This window comes from Ruditapes philippinarum, unplaced genomic scaffold, assembly GCF_026571515.1.
Source record: "Ruditapes philippinarum isolate M1 unplaced genomic scaffold, ASM2657151v2 ctg17266_1_1_1_1, whole genome shotgun sequence".
Classification (NCBI taxonomy): Eukaryota; Metazoa; Mollusca; class Bivalvia; order Venerida; family Veneridae; genus Ruditapes; species Ruditapes philippinarum.
This window is the reverse complement of record NW_026864945.1, coordinates 1-18,314: the sequence shown is the minus strand read 5'-3', so window position 1 is coordinate 18,314 and position 18,314 is coordinate 1. Positions and strand designations below refer to the sequence as shown.

The 18,314-nt window shown below is 32.2% G+C and overlaps 1 protein-coding gene across 1 annotated transcript; it reads right to left on the bottom strand.

The window, feature by feature from the left end:
• Positions 1–1,260: 1,260 nt before the first annotated feature.
• On the bottom strand, positions 1,261–16,624 carry LOC132727359 (sushi, von Willebrand factor type A, EGF and pentraxin domain-containing protein 1-like; the record flags this gene model as incomplete). The annotated part of the gene is made up of 10 exons (XM_060712795.1): positions 16,368–16,624; positions 14,542–14,661; positions 13,455–13,628; positions 8,796–9,002; positions 6,872–7,081; positions 6,196–6,399; positions 2,923–3,129; positions 2,184–2,390; positions 1,763–1,972; positions 1,261–1,470 (listed from the first exon to the last, which is right to left on the bottom strand). Coding segments are annotated over exons 1-10 (1,831 nt in total), but the record flags the coding sequence as incomplete, so codon positions are not given.
• Between the last annotated feature and the right edge of the window lie 1,690 nt (positions 16,625–18,314).

Genomic DNA, 18,314 nt, shown 5'->3' with positions numbered 1-18,314 from the left:
CAAAAAAAATCGTCGAGTAATTTTGGAGGAGGTAGCCAACAAGGTTAGCATCGGTAAGGCATCGGCACACAAGATTTTACACGAACACCTAGACATGAGCAAGGTAAGTGCCAGGTGGGTGCCTAGACAGCTGTCCACAGATCAAAAGGCAACCAGAGTAACCAATGCAAAAGGACATTTAAGTCGTTTTAATCGTGAAGGAGATAAGTGTTTGAACCGCATTATCACTGGAGATGAGATGTGGGTTCATTATTCCGAACCTGAGACAAAAGCTCAGTCAAAGCAGTGGAAACGAGCTGGTTCCCTACCTCCTAAAATGTTTAACCTGTCTCCTTCGGCTGGCAAAGTAATGCTTGTTGCCTTTTGGGATTCACGAGGAATGATACTTATTCATTTCATGTCAAAAGGTCAAACTGTCACCGCCAAGATTCTGAAGTAATTCTGAAAAATCTCAGAGAAAAGCTGAAGCAAATGCGTCCCAGGTTAGCAAAGAAAAATGTCCTCCTTCTTCACGATAACACCCCCTTTAATACCGCCGCAGCTACAGTGGCGGTTATCAACTCTTACAAATGGCAATTGTTGTCTCACCCTCCTTATAGCCCAGACCTCGCCCTTGTGACTATTATTTGTTTCCAGAACTGAAAAATTGCTTGCTGGAAAGAAATATAAGACCAGGGCGGCTTTGATATCTGCTGTTACACAGGTCTACGTCATGGTTCACTGCGGGAATACAAAAGCTCCCACGAAGATGGCAAAAGTGCGTAGATGTAGGTGGAGAATATTTTGAAAAACATGAAAAAGAGTAGAAAGATTTTTTTTAAAATGTTTAATGTTTTTTTAGAACGAGTCAAAAGTCCGGATATTTTCTGACTTCCCCTCGTACAATAACCATGAACTTACATGAAACTGTAGTTTATTTGGATCGAAAGTTAATAAAAATTTATATTCACATCGAGCGATCGTTAAACCTTAATCATTGTAAAAAATGAGCGAAATGAGTACAGACTCAATCAAACCGAGTCTGCAATTGTATAACATATTTTAATGTTCATCAGTGAAACAATGCATTGATAAGTATTTAATACCTATTAAAAAGAAAGATTGGAAAAATTATAGGGTTCACTTTTGTATTATACTTTACGCTTTCGGCTGTTCACTTTAATATGGTTGATAAAACAATTTTAATATAATACGAGCTTAATCAAATTTTATAAAAAAAATATATGTAAGATTATATTATTACTAAAATATATAGTTAACCTTTTGGAATGCATTTGGGAATGTTTGTCCATTGTCCCGTGTAGGAGCATAGTATTGTACGTTTTGATACACCCGTTGTTTGGTATTGATCAGTAACGTAGTAACCTAAATCGCACGTGACTTCTGCCGTATCGTTGTATTTAGTGTCACCATTCAAAAGAGTCCTATTAGCTGCACGTTCCATCCTGACATTCTGAACGTCTCCACAATCTTAAAGATAAAGATATTGTATGTTCAGATATAAACATGAAACTGTTTATTGAGTAAGACAATGTGACAAGCACTTGAAAGTGTTTAGAAATGAGTACTCTCAATCCGGTGCTACGGGGGTGAGGGATGTTACTGTTTTAATGCTTCCGAGGGATCACATTTTCTAGATAGTTGAAGATAATCATTGTTCTTAGCGGTATCATTAAAATAAAATAAGATAAATTATAAAAATAAAATATCGGTCTAAATCAGTGAAACAAAATAGCTAAATTACAGATAAATAAATGAATACCTTTTCTGACACATTTCGGTAGATTTTCCCACGTTCCGTTTCCGTTACATCTAACCACTGTGCTTGTTATTCCTAGTACCTGGCTACTTATTAACTCCTTATATCCCTCATCACAACTTATATTCGCCAGCGACGTATAGATTGTGGTTCCGTTGATAAGGCTTCTATCTTTTGCGTTTGACAAACTTAGTTGGTCCAATCTCCCACAATCTTGAAAAAATGTCAATGTTTCTTTTTTCTTTTTAAAAAATACTTTTGATAACAAATAAAACACGTTTTTGATAATCTATTTAAGAAAGACAGTTTTAAGTATAAAAGCAATTATTCATGTCTGAAGAAAGACAATGGGGTACATTTTAGCAGCAACACGACGAAAGAACATAACATTGTATTATGATAAAAGAAAATATACATTTCCTACCCTTCGGAACGCATTCTGGCACATTGATCCATGTTCCGGTATCAGAACATGTTATTGTTTGGGTTGATGTTCCAGCTGCTTGAATTCTTCCTTTAATATAATATCCGTCATCGCAGTCTATATCTGCTATTGATTTAAATTTAGTATCTGTATGTAGACGTCTGTGAACGGCATTAGTTATCGTAATATCTGTTAGGTTTCCACAATCTTATTAAAAAAAAACGATAATTGAACGAAAAGATTCAAATTTTGTTAACTGACCTTTTTGTCGTTACTCACATATAACAAATTCGACTTGTCAGAAGGATTGAAATGCAAAATAGTTAAAGAAATCACAGAAATACTCACAAAATTTTCATGATAATTGAAAAACATCATTTAATTATTAATGCTCGCAATATGGATGATATAATTTTCTTCATTCAAAAGACTGAAGAGTTATTGCAATTGTTGGTAAAGTATATATAGAGGAATAGTCATTACTATTAATTATCAATGTTTATGTTGATGCTAGGGAGTATGTTATATAACATCTCTACTTTAATCATGATGACACATTGTCGTCATTGCATACAAATGTTACGTTATGACACTAATTCAGTCGTATATCTACAACTGATTAATGTATTAATATAAATTAAAATAGCTTGGATTCTTACAACACAGTATTAATGTTAAGTGAGACGCTTCTAGACGTTAAATAACTAAAAGAAAATTTAATGAACCAAACACAATTTACCTTTTCTGACACATTTTGGCACTGTAACCCACGTCCCGTTCTTAGAACATTTGATCAGTGTTGATGATACTCCCTTCATCTGGGCTTTATTGTTATCATAGTACCCTGTTTTACATGTTACAGCAGCACTGGATCCGTATTTTGTGTCAGTAAAAAAGAGTCTGTTTGCAGCATTTGATATATTTAACATTTCAAGAGATCCGCAATCTGAAATAATAAGACACAGTTATTTTAAAGGACTATATATCAATTTCGCTTGCGGTTTCCATGTATTTCATGCATAATAGCAGAACATTTACATTTATTTATTAATATTCATTTGATAAAAGAAATAATTTGTTGAAAAGTTGAGATATGCAATAAGGGATGTTGATCAAAATATCCTTACTGTAGTAGTTTATGTTGCATTTGGTTGATTTGGGGTAAATTAACTTTTGAATTCATTCAACCATTACCAACAAATAGCAACGCATAAGTTATCAATTACTTATTACCTCGTTAAAAGTTATAATACAATTAATTATTATATACTAGTAGTTACATATAAATCCCACCCTCCTAAAATACGCAAAAATCTTGAAGGACGAATACGCTTCAACGGATAAAAAATATCTGTTTTATGTCATTCGAAACTGCCTCGGCTATTACCTATAATAACCTCAGAAACAATATGGATTGAAAGTAGTTCTACCATGTAAACAGAAACAGAGATAATGTAAAACGAATGTATATTTTTGACATCTAATGTCTGTTCCTGTACTCTTATGCTTGAAAATATGTCTGACAACAATTTGTAATTTAAATATGCCCACTGATATTCAGTTTAAACAAATCCGACTTAATGTCAACGAGTTGGTTTTTTGTACTTTCGATTTCAACAACCATAATAATAAATATATAAATAATGTATTGTTTACTTTTGTACCTATGAATTCACTTATTTAAGGTGGAATTTTACTTCATAAATTTACTTAATAAACTTTTCAACAACTCCTAGCATTAAATTACTACTTGTTTACATGTTTAGTTTCTTAGCGTAGGTTAGACCGAAATACCGTATCCGTTCTGTGTATTCATACTATTGTGTTCGAGGTCCTTATCAGAAGACTGACGGAAAGGGCCGAGTAGTTGCGATTGGTTTTATATTAGTGACGATACAGTACCATATAATAATAGAAGTGCCGGACTATTTTTCTCGGTTGATTCCCGCCTTTACTTTTCGTGACGTAGTATAAAGAAACGGGAACAAATACTTTATAGGACACTTTGTTGGAAATCCATTGCTATATTCAGTAACGAAATTCCTCAGTCAAATTATGCAGTTATATACATTTATATCAACATTTCTAACATAAAAAGGACACATTTTACACCGAATTTCAATATCTGATAATTAGCATAAATGATTTTATCTACCGTCGTCTGCAGCTATATACATGTATATAAGTCAGCTATCGGCGTACTTTCTGTGTGAATTTAATTGATGTTTTTAAAAATGAATATTTTGTGTGAAGCAGAAAATTCAATTAATCATTATATTTCTCAATGAATGAGGTCAACTATTTCTAACTTCACCGTATACATGTATATGACCGTACATGACAAAATACTGAGAGTACGTCGGTAATAGAGTTGTCCCGATAATACAGAGTTAGAGTATATAATTACCCCTCACTTTTCGTAATGTTAATTTCCCATAGGCCTCTGGGAGTTATTCTTACTGTTAATGCAAGTGTACCACGTGACTAAGAATTTTGTACTGTTACATAGGTAACAGTACTTTTTAACAGTATAAAATCTGGTCACGTGGTCTATTTTCTAAATAAGATAAAATAAAATGGCCGCCATTTTTTTCTCGATTCATTCTTATTTTCGACGTTTACCACGATAGGACATCACCATCTTCTCTGGAGTAACTATGACACCCATAAAATTTAGTTGTTTGCACCCTGGAGTGCTTTTCGCGTATAAAATATCTTTTGTTGAATAGTCAAAAAGTAAACATCCGTTTTTAACGGAAGAAATTGCAGTGTAAATAATTATGTGTCAAACTGGAACATGCAGACGATTTAAGCATCATGTAACAAAGGATTATTTAACAATTTTAATCAGTGAAACGTTACAGATATGGTGGACAGCCATAGGATATCATCGTTATTTTGTTAAAAATCATGCGAAGAATATTCTGGAAACAGAAGGATCAGATTTCACATATCATAACCGTAAAGATGGGTTAGTGTTTTGTTTTCTAAATAAAACGAAGCTTATTTTATGTGTATGACTAGTAGATATCATCACTAACTTAAAGAATAAAAGAAAAAGAAAACTTCTCTAGTAGGCCTTAAGAACTCTTAAAACTAAAAGTTAATAGTAGAACAGTAGTGTGGGTAACAGTAAATATATCATCCCTCGTAAAAATACTGTTAACCTCGGCTACGCCTCGGGTAACAGTATTTTCCTCGGGTAACAGTATTTTTACGAGGGATGATATTTTTACTGTTACCCACAAACCCATGTGTTATTTATATACTGTCAATAGTAAAGCGCAACGGAAATCTTTCCGTTACAAATATCCGATGATTTGTTTGATACTGATTTTAACTTTTAACTCTGACTCAGAATGGATATTTTGATGTTATTGAACAATCTGATGCATTATTAGGCTTTGATTTTGAGGAGGAGAAACTTCGTCAAATTCTAACACCTGTTAAGTCATCATTTAACCCAACTGTGCCATCAAATATCCGTACAATGTCGGAAATTGAATTAATTTTTTTCAAGTACACTGACCATATACTGCATAATGCAAGACTAATGAAATATCCACACACAATTATTAACAAAATTGTGAAAACTGATGACATTTCATCATCGAGGCCGAATAATCCGTAAATGGATTTGAACAATTATTGAATCTGACAGTGACAATAAAAATATCTTCTCACTTTAATAAATAATTGAAAAAAGTGAACAGATACATTCCTGGCTGTAGAAAATTAATTGTTTATCATTTAAAAAAAACTATTGACATTGTTTAGAATTATATGAAATTTTCACGACACGAAGTCTAAATGAAAACAATTGTTGGAGGCATTGCTATTTCGAAAGACTGATGTTTTAATGGTATGAATTTAATTAGTGACGAAATACACACACACTTGCAACCAATGTCGTAAGTTCCTTTTCAATGTATGAACTGGTGTTTTTTATTTGACTATTATCATCTTTTTCTGCAGGAAATTTTAATTTCGTGAGTTAAATAGATAAGAATACCTTTGCGTATACAGCTAGGAATGTTGGTCCAAGTTCCGTGTTCAGAACATCTGATTACAGTAGTTGATGTTGCATGTGTTTGATTTTCTCTTTGATCGTAATATCCATCGTTGCAATCTATTTCCGCTGTAGAATTGAATTTCGTGCCATTGTAACGCCTTTGTGCTGCATGAGCTATGGTGATGACTTTAATATCATGGCAATCTGATAGAGAAGACAGCCATAATTAAATATATCTTAATGTTTATCAGTGAAACCATGCATTGATAAGTATTTTATACCTATTAAAAAGAAAGATTGGAAAGATTATAGGGTTCACTTTTGTGTTATACTTTACGCTTTCGGCTGTTCACTTTAATATGGTTGATAAAACAATTTAAATACAATACGAGCATAATCAAAATTTTATAAAAACATATATGAGCCGTTACATGACAAAACCAACATAATGGGTTTGCGACCAGCATAGATCCAGACCAGCCTGCGCATCCGCGCATTCTGATCAGGATCCATGCTGTTCGCTTACAAACTCTATAACAAGTATAGAAACCAATAGCGAACAGCATGGAGCCTGATCAGACTGCGCGGATGCGCAGGCTGGTCTGGATCCATGCTGGTCGCAAACGCACTTTTGGTTTTGTCGTGACGCGGCTCATATGCAAAATATATAGTTGACCTTTTGGAATGCATTTGGGAATATTTGTCCATGTTCCCGTGTAGGAGCATAATAGTGTACGTTTTGATACACCCGTTGTTTGGTTCTGATCAATATCGTAGTAACCTAAATCACACGTGACTTCTGCCGCATCGTTGTATTTAGTGTCACCATTCAAAAGAGTCCTATAAGCTGCATGTTCGATCCTGACATTCTGAACGTCTCCACAATCTTAAAGATATGGTATGTTCAGATATAAACATTAAATATTTATACAGTAAGAAAGTGTATAATCTATAATAAGGTGAGAAAAGTATATTAATTAATGGTTTATAAAATACAGAAACGCAATTTATAAACATTTTTATCATAGCTACATGACACTTATCATGTTGTTCGTTTACTGAACAAAACATTGAGGACGTTCAGCAATTTTCAAGCTATGCACCTACAACGTGCTTTTAGCAACCTATTCACTTATTCAGACATTTAAATAAACTGTTTTCAGTAAAAGCATTTTAACATCAAATAAAATATTTAAAAAACAATAATGTTGAACATCATGGTTTATTTCTCTCTTCTTTTATTGTCGTAAGTTTAGTGAAAATTCATATAACGGTTGGTGTCTCGCATAGTGCGTTAGAATACGTCAGTATATAAAACTATATATCGACATATATATGTGTGTGTCTATAGATCTTTCCTTTTTTCTTTTCCATTTTTTCTTAATTTTATACCAGAGTGTTAATCTATTGTAAGTAAGTTAGAAAATAAGATCATATTTCAATATTTGGAAAACATAAATTTACTAGCCATTTTTAGATATCTTTGATTTTCATTTAACTTTTGATGTGAAAAAGTAAGCGTTGCACAGTGCATGATGTAAGTGATCGATGCTGTCATTGGCACACAAAGTAAACATAATATTTTAGAATTACACAAACACTTTTAATGGCAATAAATGATACTATATTAGCACAACCTTGACTAGAAAAGAATATTTTGATAACTAAAGCTATGATATTAAGAAATGAAAATAGTGAATTATTTAAAATAAACATAACCTTTTTGAGTGCATTGTTGTAGTATAATGTACGGTTACAGTTAAAATAAGCAGGAATATAATCACGAAGGCCGATAGGTTAAGTGATTAATTACAAAGCATTTGAATGATAAACCGTGCATTATCACACTATAGTGCATGCCAAATAAATATGTATATTCGTCTTAACATGCTTATGAAAAAGAATTGATAAAGTTATGTTTAACCATTATTTCCTGTAAACGATTGCAGCTAAAACTTTAAAATCGAAGCATTAAAAAAAGATCATTCAGCGGGAATGTTATACACCAACATGTATAAATGGAAGTTTTGTTCAACTGTGGTGTTGTGTCAAGAAAATATGTTACAAGCTCATTACTTTTATGACTGCAAAAATAATTAGCCAGATTTGTACATGTAAATTAAACAAAATGTATTATGACAGTGATGACGTCAGCAAGGCAGCTACACATAATTTAAAACTTTTCAATTTGATAACAAAAGTCAAGGTTATTGCAATATATTTTTCACACATGTACACATTTAATTTTTACCACCTTTGCAATGGCATAAAACTTTGCTTCGGTAATTTTAATGGTTTATAAATTGTTATTCTACATATAACACTTAAACAAAATGTTTGGTTTTCTTTAATCTTTCTTCATGGGCATTAATTATATTATTATTATCTTTAATTTCATTAATTATCATTATTGTTGTTGTTGTTGTTGTTGATGTTTTGTTGTTGTTATAACTATGATGAATACTGTAAAATAAATTTGAATGATGTACTTTGCGTGTACTCTCGTATAATATGCTCTTGTTGTTAATATTTCATTCAAATAAACAATTGTTTACCAACCGAATGTCAAGTTTTGAAAAATGTATGCTGACGTAAAATACCTTTTTTGACACAAGTTGGTAAATTTTCCCAAGTACCATTCTCGCTACATATCACCTCAGTTGTTGAAATGCCCTCTGTTTGATTTTGGTTGACATCAGTATATCCAATCTGACAAGATATATTAGCTGTTGAAGGGTATTTTGTATCATTTTGAAGCAACCTGTATTCTATGTTTGAAAGGCCCAGTGTTGACAGGTGTCCACAATCTTGAATGTAAAATACATTTTACAACCATGAAATGACCGGAATGATTATTAATGAACTGGAAAAAATGTAAGAAAAACTTTTGAAAAAAAAACTTTACCAATTCTAGCACAATCTTTCACTTTGTTCTACTTCCCATCTTGTCCACATATCATATTGAACTGATTTTAGAAATAATCCCTATCGGAGACCACGTGGCCAACACCACATGTAACTAAAGCATAATATTCAAACGTCGTATCGTTGTTTTGCCGATAAAACTACAGATGCAGTATTATTGATGTTAAGATTCGCAATTAACCCGCAGTCTGAAAAACATTTCAAGCCACATGTACATGCACTTAAAAGATTTCGTTAAAATCAAATTAGGCTATAGTACTTTATAGTATGGCCTACTTAAGTTTAAATATATTTAGCACATCTAATACCCATTCTATTTGAACAATTTAACAATTTCAAAATGTAAATCTTTGGTGTTTTGATGTAAAAGACTGTTATGATGTTTAGAAATTACAATTCCAAGTTTATTATTATTGTTCTTAAAGGGTACAATAATTTGACTTCTACAGCTTGATTAGTTGTTTACAAAGTTCTACTTCCGAAACTATATTTGATACAATGGCGTTTCATTATAACATTGAATTACCGAAAAAAGTAAATTGAGTTTCTTAAGAGACAGAATACTTTATGTAATTCATGCCAATTTGCAATATGCTTTATCATAAATAAGAAGAAATTCACTTGTATCTCGAAGATTTGTTTTTTAATGACATTATATTTATTAGTTATATCTTAAAGTCATATTGTCAGTTATATTTAGCGGGCAAATAAGAGAGGATGATATATATAATATTTGTTATTTAAATAGAGTTACATTCCATAGATATAAAGAATATCAGATATAAAATATATTTCTTTTTCTAGACAATCCCTGATATATGTCACGTTACAATAACCTGTTATAGTTAAATATTGATAACGTTAGTAGAATTTTTACAAAATATAGAACTGCCGAATGTATAGCAAGAATATTCCAATTGCAACTTGGTAAAAAGCGTGTTTATTTTGACTTAGAAACTAGTTTAACAAAATAAGACTTGTCAAATATACATCATTTTTGTTTTAACAGACTGGGTCTTTTTTAATGCCATCATCCATTTCCATTTTAATGGTCAAATATTTATAATTACCGGTAATGTTAATTGCGATGTTTTATATCTCTCCTGTTACATTCTTTTGTTGTTGATTTTATACAATCACTAACAAACGAATATCATGTTTTTAATATGTTGGTTAACAGAAAATACTGAAATCAAATTTTCCAAAGTTGTTAAAAAAGATAAATCTTGCATTTGTGTATATAAGAATATATCGATTTCACATGAATAATAAACGTCTAACAACACTACCTTACAGTTCTTGATATCAGTTTATTTACATAATTTACAAAATAAATTTCTGTATCTCTGTAAAATTATGAAAATCATTATTTAACCTAGTTGCATTTATAAATAACTCATTTCTTATATCACCAAATAATGAACGCTTAAAAAGGATATGAAACTATTATTTATAATAAACAAACAAATAAATAAATGAATGAATGAATGCATGCATAAATAAAATAATATATGTACAAAAAAACGATAATTTTCATTCATGCATCATTGCTTGGTTATAAATGGTGAAATAAGCTTAATTAAACTATTTAAATTATTTGCATGAATTAAAAACAAACATAGCAGAAGTAAAGTATGTCTGATTAACTTAAATTATTCACACCAGGTATGTTAAACGACATCAAACGTAAAGTAGCTAGTTTTCACAAATTTAGCCTTACTTTCGATTCTTTCTAGGATCTCTTTTCATTAAGCAATACATAAACAAAATTCTTGTTCGCAGATAAGTTCCTTTACAAAATACTCATTTCTGCAGGTTCTGGAGTTTCAATTTCCTTTCACCGGTTTAAACAAGAAAACCTGCTAACAGAAGGATGGGCGGAAGGACAGATGGACGAACGGACAACCAGGTGCATAACAATATACGCCGACATTCTTTCGGGCGTATAATAACATAAAAAGCTAGTGTGAACATGAAAGGATAATGAAAAAACGCAACATTCGTCAAGTCCCCTAGCACAGACTTAAGCGGATCTTGAAGAAGCATGGGAAAAAGGCGAGAAAAGGCGCACGTAAAAAAGATGACGTCAGACGTTTAAGGGTTACGAAAAGTCCATGCAATAAATGTAATTAAACTTTGAAACCACCATAGCTGGTGAAACTTATAATAAATCTTTTAAGAAATGACATTTGAGTCAAAAAGTGCCGCCGAAAAAACGCAATATGAAAATATGCACACACATTAGTGACCGTCTACGATGCATGGTTATTAGTTCGCGATTCGGTTCTTTCAGCATATACATTATATACGACGTCGTATACAAGTATTTAAGTCAACCAAAGTTCGAGAATTTTTTTTTGCATAATCAGAGGTATCTATATTAGAGGTAACATAATTTAAAGCATTTCAGGGCCATTTTTGCAGTATCTGATTAATTAAGACAATTTTGGCCACCTTGCTACTCAGCATTATTTTTTCAATAAGGAGCGAGTGAATGATTTTGAATGAAGTTCAAAATGTGATTAAATGTCAGTGACTTTCAGCATGGCTGCTGTCGTTGTATTAACAGTAGGCACTTTGACACAAAAATTTTAAATAGTAAAGAAAAAATCCAATACCTGTGCCAAAGCCAAAACGTGACTCAGAAATACTTAAAATGATGTCAGATTAACGACAGCTTTACGTTATGGCACGTGAGTAGTTCCCGTACAGGAACAATACCCGCACTTTTCGTATAAACACATAAGTTTTACTTGCGTTCTTATCAAATCACGCAGATACATGAACTAAACAAAATCTACTTAAGTGTCCTCTCGGCAAGAAGGAAACAAAGTTTTCATATTAAATCACATTCATCACACGTGACTCGTAAACATTGGGATTGCATAGACATGAAGACATGAAGACAGCAAAAGTCTTCATATCTTATATAGTGTATATATTATCCATCAACAAGACAGGGAGCATTTTGAACTAGATTTTGAGCTGACAATAATGGATCCGTGCTTAAAAACACACAACTCCATAATAAAAACTAGCTCTAAACGTTATTGTTACACATAAAGACAGTTGTCAATCGAACAAAACTTTATCATCTTTATTTTGTGTAATTATGTTTGTTATGTTTATCGGAGGTTTCTTGCTCTTTTGTTTAACCGTGTGACATATATTTGTTGACAACCGTTTCTTAGACATTGTAGCATAGGTATTATAGACATTTTCTACGTTGTTGCTGCGGCCGTCATGTCATTATGGACATCTTCTGGCCATTTTTGCATAATGGCGAACAACAATCTAATATTACTTGTAAATAATGTGCTCTTGCAAAATGATGTAAATAACTATCCGTATTTTTTGATGAACTGTTGTCAGGTGCAAATAAACTTTAAGATTTACATGGAATAACAATGCAACATCAACACATCATTATTGAAGATCTTAATATGCTCGACAGACAAAAAAACAAACAAATAAACAAAAACAAAACGAAAAAGTAAATAGAACAAAAGATATAGACTACAGTTTCAGATAAATCTTAAATAATTCTCAATTTGGCGCTTCTAAAGTTACCCGTTTGAGCTTATCAATACTATAATTATGAGTGTATTTGTCATACTCTTAACAAGAAAGAAGAACATGGCGTCATTTAGCAAAGTCTTAATTGTGACAATGCTTTTGATAAATGTTGTTTTCAAAAGTGTCTAGTGATATAAATGTAGATTGTTTGATTTACTTAAGACATATATTTTGCAATGATTTTAATGAGTTTTCAATTAAACTTAAAAGACTTGACACATGATATATAAGACCGATTGTAGCTCTCGGTGTGTGGGAGGACTGTTTTAAGTCCGTTCAGTATCTGCACGAAAAAGAGAACGGAATCAGATCCGTTCAAGCATACAACTTCAAAAAAATGGCACTAAATGTTATTCTTACAAATAGAGATCATAAGCAACAATTAATATCATTTCTGTAAGAATATTTTGCAGTAATCCGTATCCTTCAAAGGGCGACAAGAATGGCAAGCGACCTTGCCTTAAATGTGTGTTTCACTGCAGATCCTAGATGGGTTCTAGGGACATTACTACTAAGTTGCTGTTTGCCGCACTTTTGGTAAACAACAATCAAAACAACAATGTCCACGGGTTTGTAGCACTTTGTGGCATTTGTGGACATTATCGCATAATGGCGGACAGCAACTTAATATTAACCCTTTATTTCTAACAACATGTAGCGCTCATACAAAGTCTCTTTGTCACTGTCATGTACATTTATTGATCTCCTATTTAAATTTATGACACAATTGGACCTGGTACATCCATGACGATATTTACCTGGTAAACACTTTGGTATTGAACCTGACCACTTGCTGTTGTTACATGTCCTTGTAAGGCTTCCATTGATCAAAGAATGTCCTGCATGACATCTATAATTCAATATAATATGTGACCCATCCCATGATAGAGTCAAATTAGCGTTTTTCGGTGGTATAGATGGAATGACACATTCTTAAATAAATAAACCAAACAATCAATTATAATAAAGACTTTGGAAATATGGTTGAACACTCAATCTGCAAAACAGAATTAATTGTTAGGAATAACGTTAGGAATGTAATTAATACAAGGGGGTCATACGATGCGCGCGCATCCCCAAATTTCTGAACTTTATCAACTGGTATTTTGAACAATAACGAGTCACATAAAACAATCAGAATATACTTGAATTTAATTTCTTTTGAAAAGATGTCCTCACTTCTAGTTTTTGTATTCCAAATGCCTTGACACAACTCTTCCATTCTTGTCAGTATTTTTCGTTGTATGCGATTTTGATTCTGGATACTGCGTACACCCGGCGTTGAAATGTTACAGAAATTGAGAAATTGTCGAATAAACTTAACGTTTCAGACGGGTGGAAGTTAGTTTATTTCTATTTATAGTCTATTTTTAGTTAGATTACTATATCCCGTCCTTTGGGGGCATACAATTTTCATTTGACAAACTAAAAGCCTTACACCTTGTCATCGAGACTAGTAAGGCAAGTTATTTGCTAAGTTATACATTATACCAATGCACCATACAAGGTTTACTACGTAATATAGAAATGACCGACAAAAAATCATTAAATATGCAAATGGCTCAAGTCAATATTGCCAAACAATACTTTGGTGAATTCTCAAATTACATAATCTTGTTATTTTTTAAAAAAAAAAAAACGTATCTTATAGAAATGTTTGACATGTAATTAAACATCGATAAACGATTTTGCAGTAAAACCATGAACAGCGGATCGGGTTAAAGTAACTTATGATCGTTTGTAATGGGTCATACAGCCTGCTAGGCATCTTAATAATTAAAACATACGTTTTGCTCGTATATTTTTAATAAGATATGAGATAAACACATTTAATAGTAGTCAAACCTTTGCATAGACCGCAATGTTTACGACAGTAGACAAACGCAAACAGCCTGTCAGAATCGCATATATTGTGTTGATCATATGTGTCACAATCACTAACTTCATCAATGCAATTGGCCTCAACTAGAAATAAAAGATATATTATTGACAACATATGTTTAGATTTAACCACTTCTTGGTAAAGAAATATTAAACATAGATTTTGAAATGCATACGTTTTTTCTTACTATAAACAAACAAGGGCAGCATTGTCGCAAAATAAGTCGGCCAAAAAGACTTTGATAGAGATGTGTGCATTATAGATATGCATATAGGAGATATGCTCTGGGACATATCCGGGCAATATCCGGACAATATCTAAATATTTTATCATCTCTAGTGACATTAACCTGACAAATATTACCCTTAATTATATGTGTAACACTTGTTTTCATGAAAGTTATCATTTGTGATACAATCCATCAATAAGTGGTGACTAAATGGTCCCTCTCTATGTCACCTTGACTTTGGTAACAGGGACTAGGATTATGTGCGCAATATTTAGCTTTACAATGGTAGTCATGATAAAGACCATTTGTGTTTCAATCCCTTAATGATTGATGTCTAAATGGTCCGAATTTACATTTTCATATTTTTATCTGAACTTTGACACCTATGTGTGACCTTGACCTTGGCCACAGGGATGAAAATTTTGCACAAAACACTCTCTCTGTGAATATTTGTGCCAAGTTATATTGAAATCCCTTTATGCATGTAGACGTTTTGCCTCAGACAAGCGTTTTTCAATGTGTGATCTTGACCTTTGACCCTATGAAGTTTCATAAGAATCCCTTTATATGTGTAGGAGATATGCTCTGTCTAAAATCTCGATATTTAATCATCTTGAGTGACCTTGACCTTTCATATATAAACCTTAATTACATGTTTCACACCCGTAGTCATGATGTTCAATCCCTCAATAAATGATGACTAAGTGGTCAATATACACATTTTCATATTTCTATCTGTAATTTGACCCCTATGTGAGACCTTGATCTTTTATGCAGGGATTTAAATTTTGCACGCGACAATCCGCCGTACACTGGTAAACGTTTGTGCCAAGTCATATGAAAATACCTTTATGCATGTAGAAGTTTTGCTCCGGACAATCGTTTTTCAATGACCTCTGAGTGTGACATTGACCTTTGAATAGAGCTCTGCCATATGTGCGCAACATAGTTTCTTATAGTGGTAAACATTTCTAGGAAGTTTCATTTAAATTCATCACTGTGTGTAGGAAATATGCTCCGGAGAAAAATCAGACGCCGTCCGCCTAGAGACCATCCGGCGCAGTGGGGAAACTGTAATACGACCCATTTTTCAAACGGGCGTATAAACATTAATAATGTGTTTTATAGAATTGCTATTAATAATTAATTGAAAACATATGAAGCTTAACACCTGACAGAATATCGCTGAATGTTAAACTAATTGTCATTAAGATAGCAAAATGTAAACCATGTGGTATTTTGACTTCCATATTTTTGTGTATTAAACTCTAAATAATCACTATAACTTAACTAATTACCAACATATAAAAGAAAAAATGATGTCTCAGCTAGATAGCTTTTTGTAAACTAAAACAGTACACCAAAAATATAGAGAATTGATTGCCTTTGCAAAACCAAAAAGAAAATAAAACTAAATTAAAATTCTGAATTGAACTCCTTTTCTCCTGGTTAAAACTATTCATGGAAAATATTTTTATCTATATTTATTCTTTTCAAAGTAATGCGCATTAGCTTTCAAAAAAAACGACAAAACTAAATCATGTATTTAACATGCCGTACCTTCATCCGAACCTTTTACAATCCATGCAAAGAAAAGCATCAATATTGCCACTTTTAGTACGATTTTTAATTCTGTCTCCATTCTATTCAGTTTTTACATCATCTGATTGATAATTGCAAACTTTTTTCAAAGCACAGAATGAAAATTAACTTAAAAGCACAGAAAACATTCTCTTTATAGTAAAGTTAGTTGCTGCTTTTATAAAACCATATCTTTTCGTTCGCTTTATTCTAATTACAGTTACAGTGCCATTGCATTACATATCGCACACGTTTATCAGCTTATCTCAAGTTTAAAGATCAAGAACAAGAACAATGCAGTAGAAATTGCGGTTAATTGTTTCAAAGATAAAGCTTTTTGAATGTTGCCTATTAAACCTATTTCAAAGAAGAAACTTCTTTTTAAAGATGTTCCCCATGTGGTTCCCTTACAATTTCGACATAATTAGGCTTGTTTTGAGCAAAGCAAAGCTAAATTTGATAATTTTAAACGTAATTCAAAAGACAAAGCCTACTATAATACTGTCAATTTACTGATCACCAAATATCATCTCGATCTTTTATTTCATTCGTAACAGTCTGATAATTACGCTTCTTTCTACATGCAAAACTGCTTTTGATGATATTTGGATATAACCACATCAGTCAACACTTAGATATTGTCTGTAACAATCCTCAAGTATGGTTTTTTCTTGTGAATAGATGTAAATTTATCAAATCCAAAAGAAATCCCATTGTATTCGTTCCTCGCGTGAAATAAACAAATATAAAAATTAACGGTCGCTAACATGACTCAGGATAGCCTCAATAGCTCGGAAATAATTTCGGTGTAACTTTTCATCTTCTAGAATTGTTTCTTTTAATTATTAAAAGAAGCGATCATTTATATTTTTAAAAGCAATATCATCCTTTAACTTGGATTTTTGAAGTTATTGTTTTCAGCTCTAGACTTCATTTACGAGAAATTCGTCTGAAATTAAGCACAAAGAAGAATTGAAACACGAAATAATTCTTGAAAAAGTATGAATGATAATATTGCAGAAAATTAAGCTACGGATAACAATCGTTTTTTGTTTTGGTTTTTTTGTTTGTTTATTTTTTCTTTTGTGTGTGTGTGTGTGCGTGTGTGCGTGTGTGTACGTGCGTGCGTGCGTGCGTGTGTGTGTGTGTGAATGTGAAGCATATCGATAATCATTATGAATGAAAACCCTCTTGATTTATTATAGTTTTTTTTTAATGTTTTCAAAAATATTTTTTCATTATCCCTAATAAGTGCATTTTCATCTTATATAGTTTCGTTCATGATCATCGGCTTTGTTGATAACAAGTTTTAAAGCTAATCTGTATCAAGATTTACTCAAATATTCCCATCAATTGCCTTTTGTTAAGATCTGTTAAATGTTTGCAAGTTGTGTTATCCATCACTATAATTCCATAAGACCGCCAATACTGAGCAGACCCTTAGTCTATTTATAAATGTGTGGGTCTGATATACTGACCGAGGACGATAGTCTGATGCCGATATAACTTTTATTATGTCAGACGTCAACACAGATCAAGTTTACCGAATAGCGATTAGTTAAACGTTAAACGATATTGTTTTAACTTTAGTTAAAAGAAAATGCGAATTATATATAGACTTAGTTTAATTTGTACATATTTGCAAAGCTCTGTGAATTAACAGACAGAACGAAACCTATTTCTCAAATTCTACTGGTATCTATCAATCAACAATTCAATTCTAACACGCTTCTCGCCATGCCCTTATCAATAAGTGTATTATTACACATATTATCATGCATCTGCTATGGCAACTGCCCTGATGATCATTTATCATATCAGGTTAGTAGTCTGATATTATAAATAAGCTCCGCCCATTTCACGGACTTTCTCAATAGCTGATATATTCTCATTCTCATCAACTTTGAAATCTACGATTCCATGTTA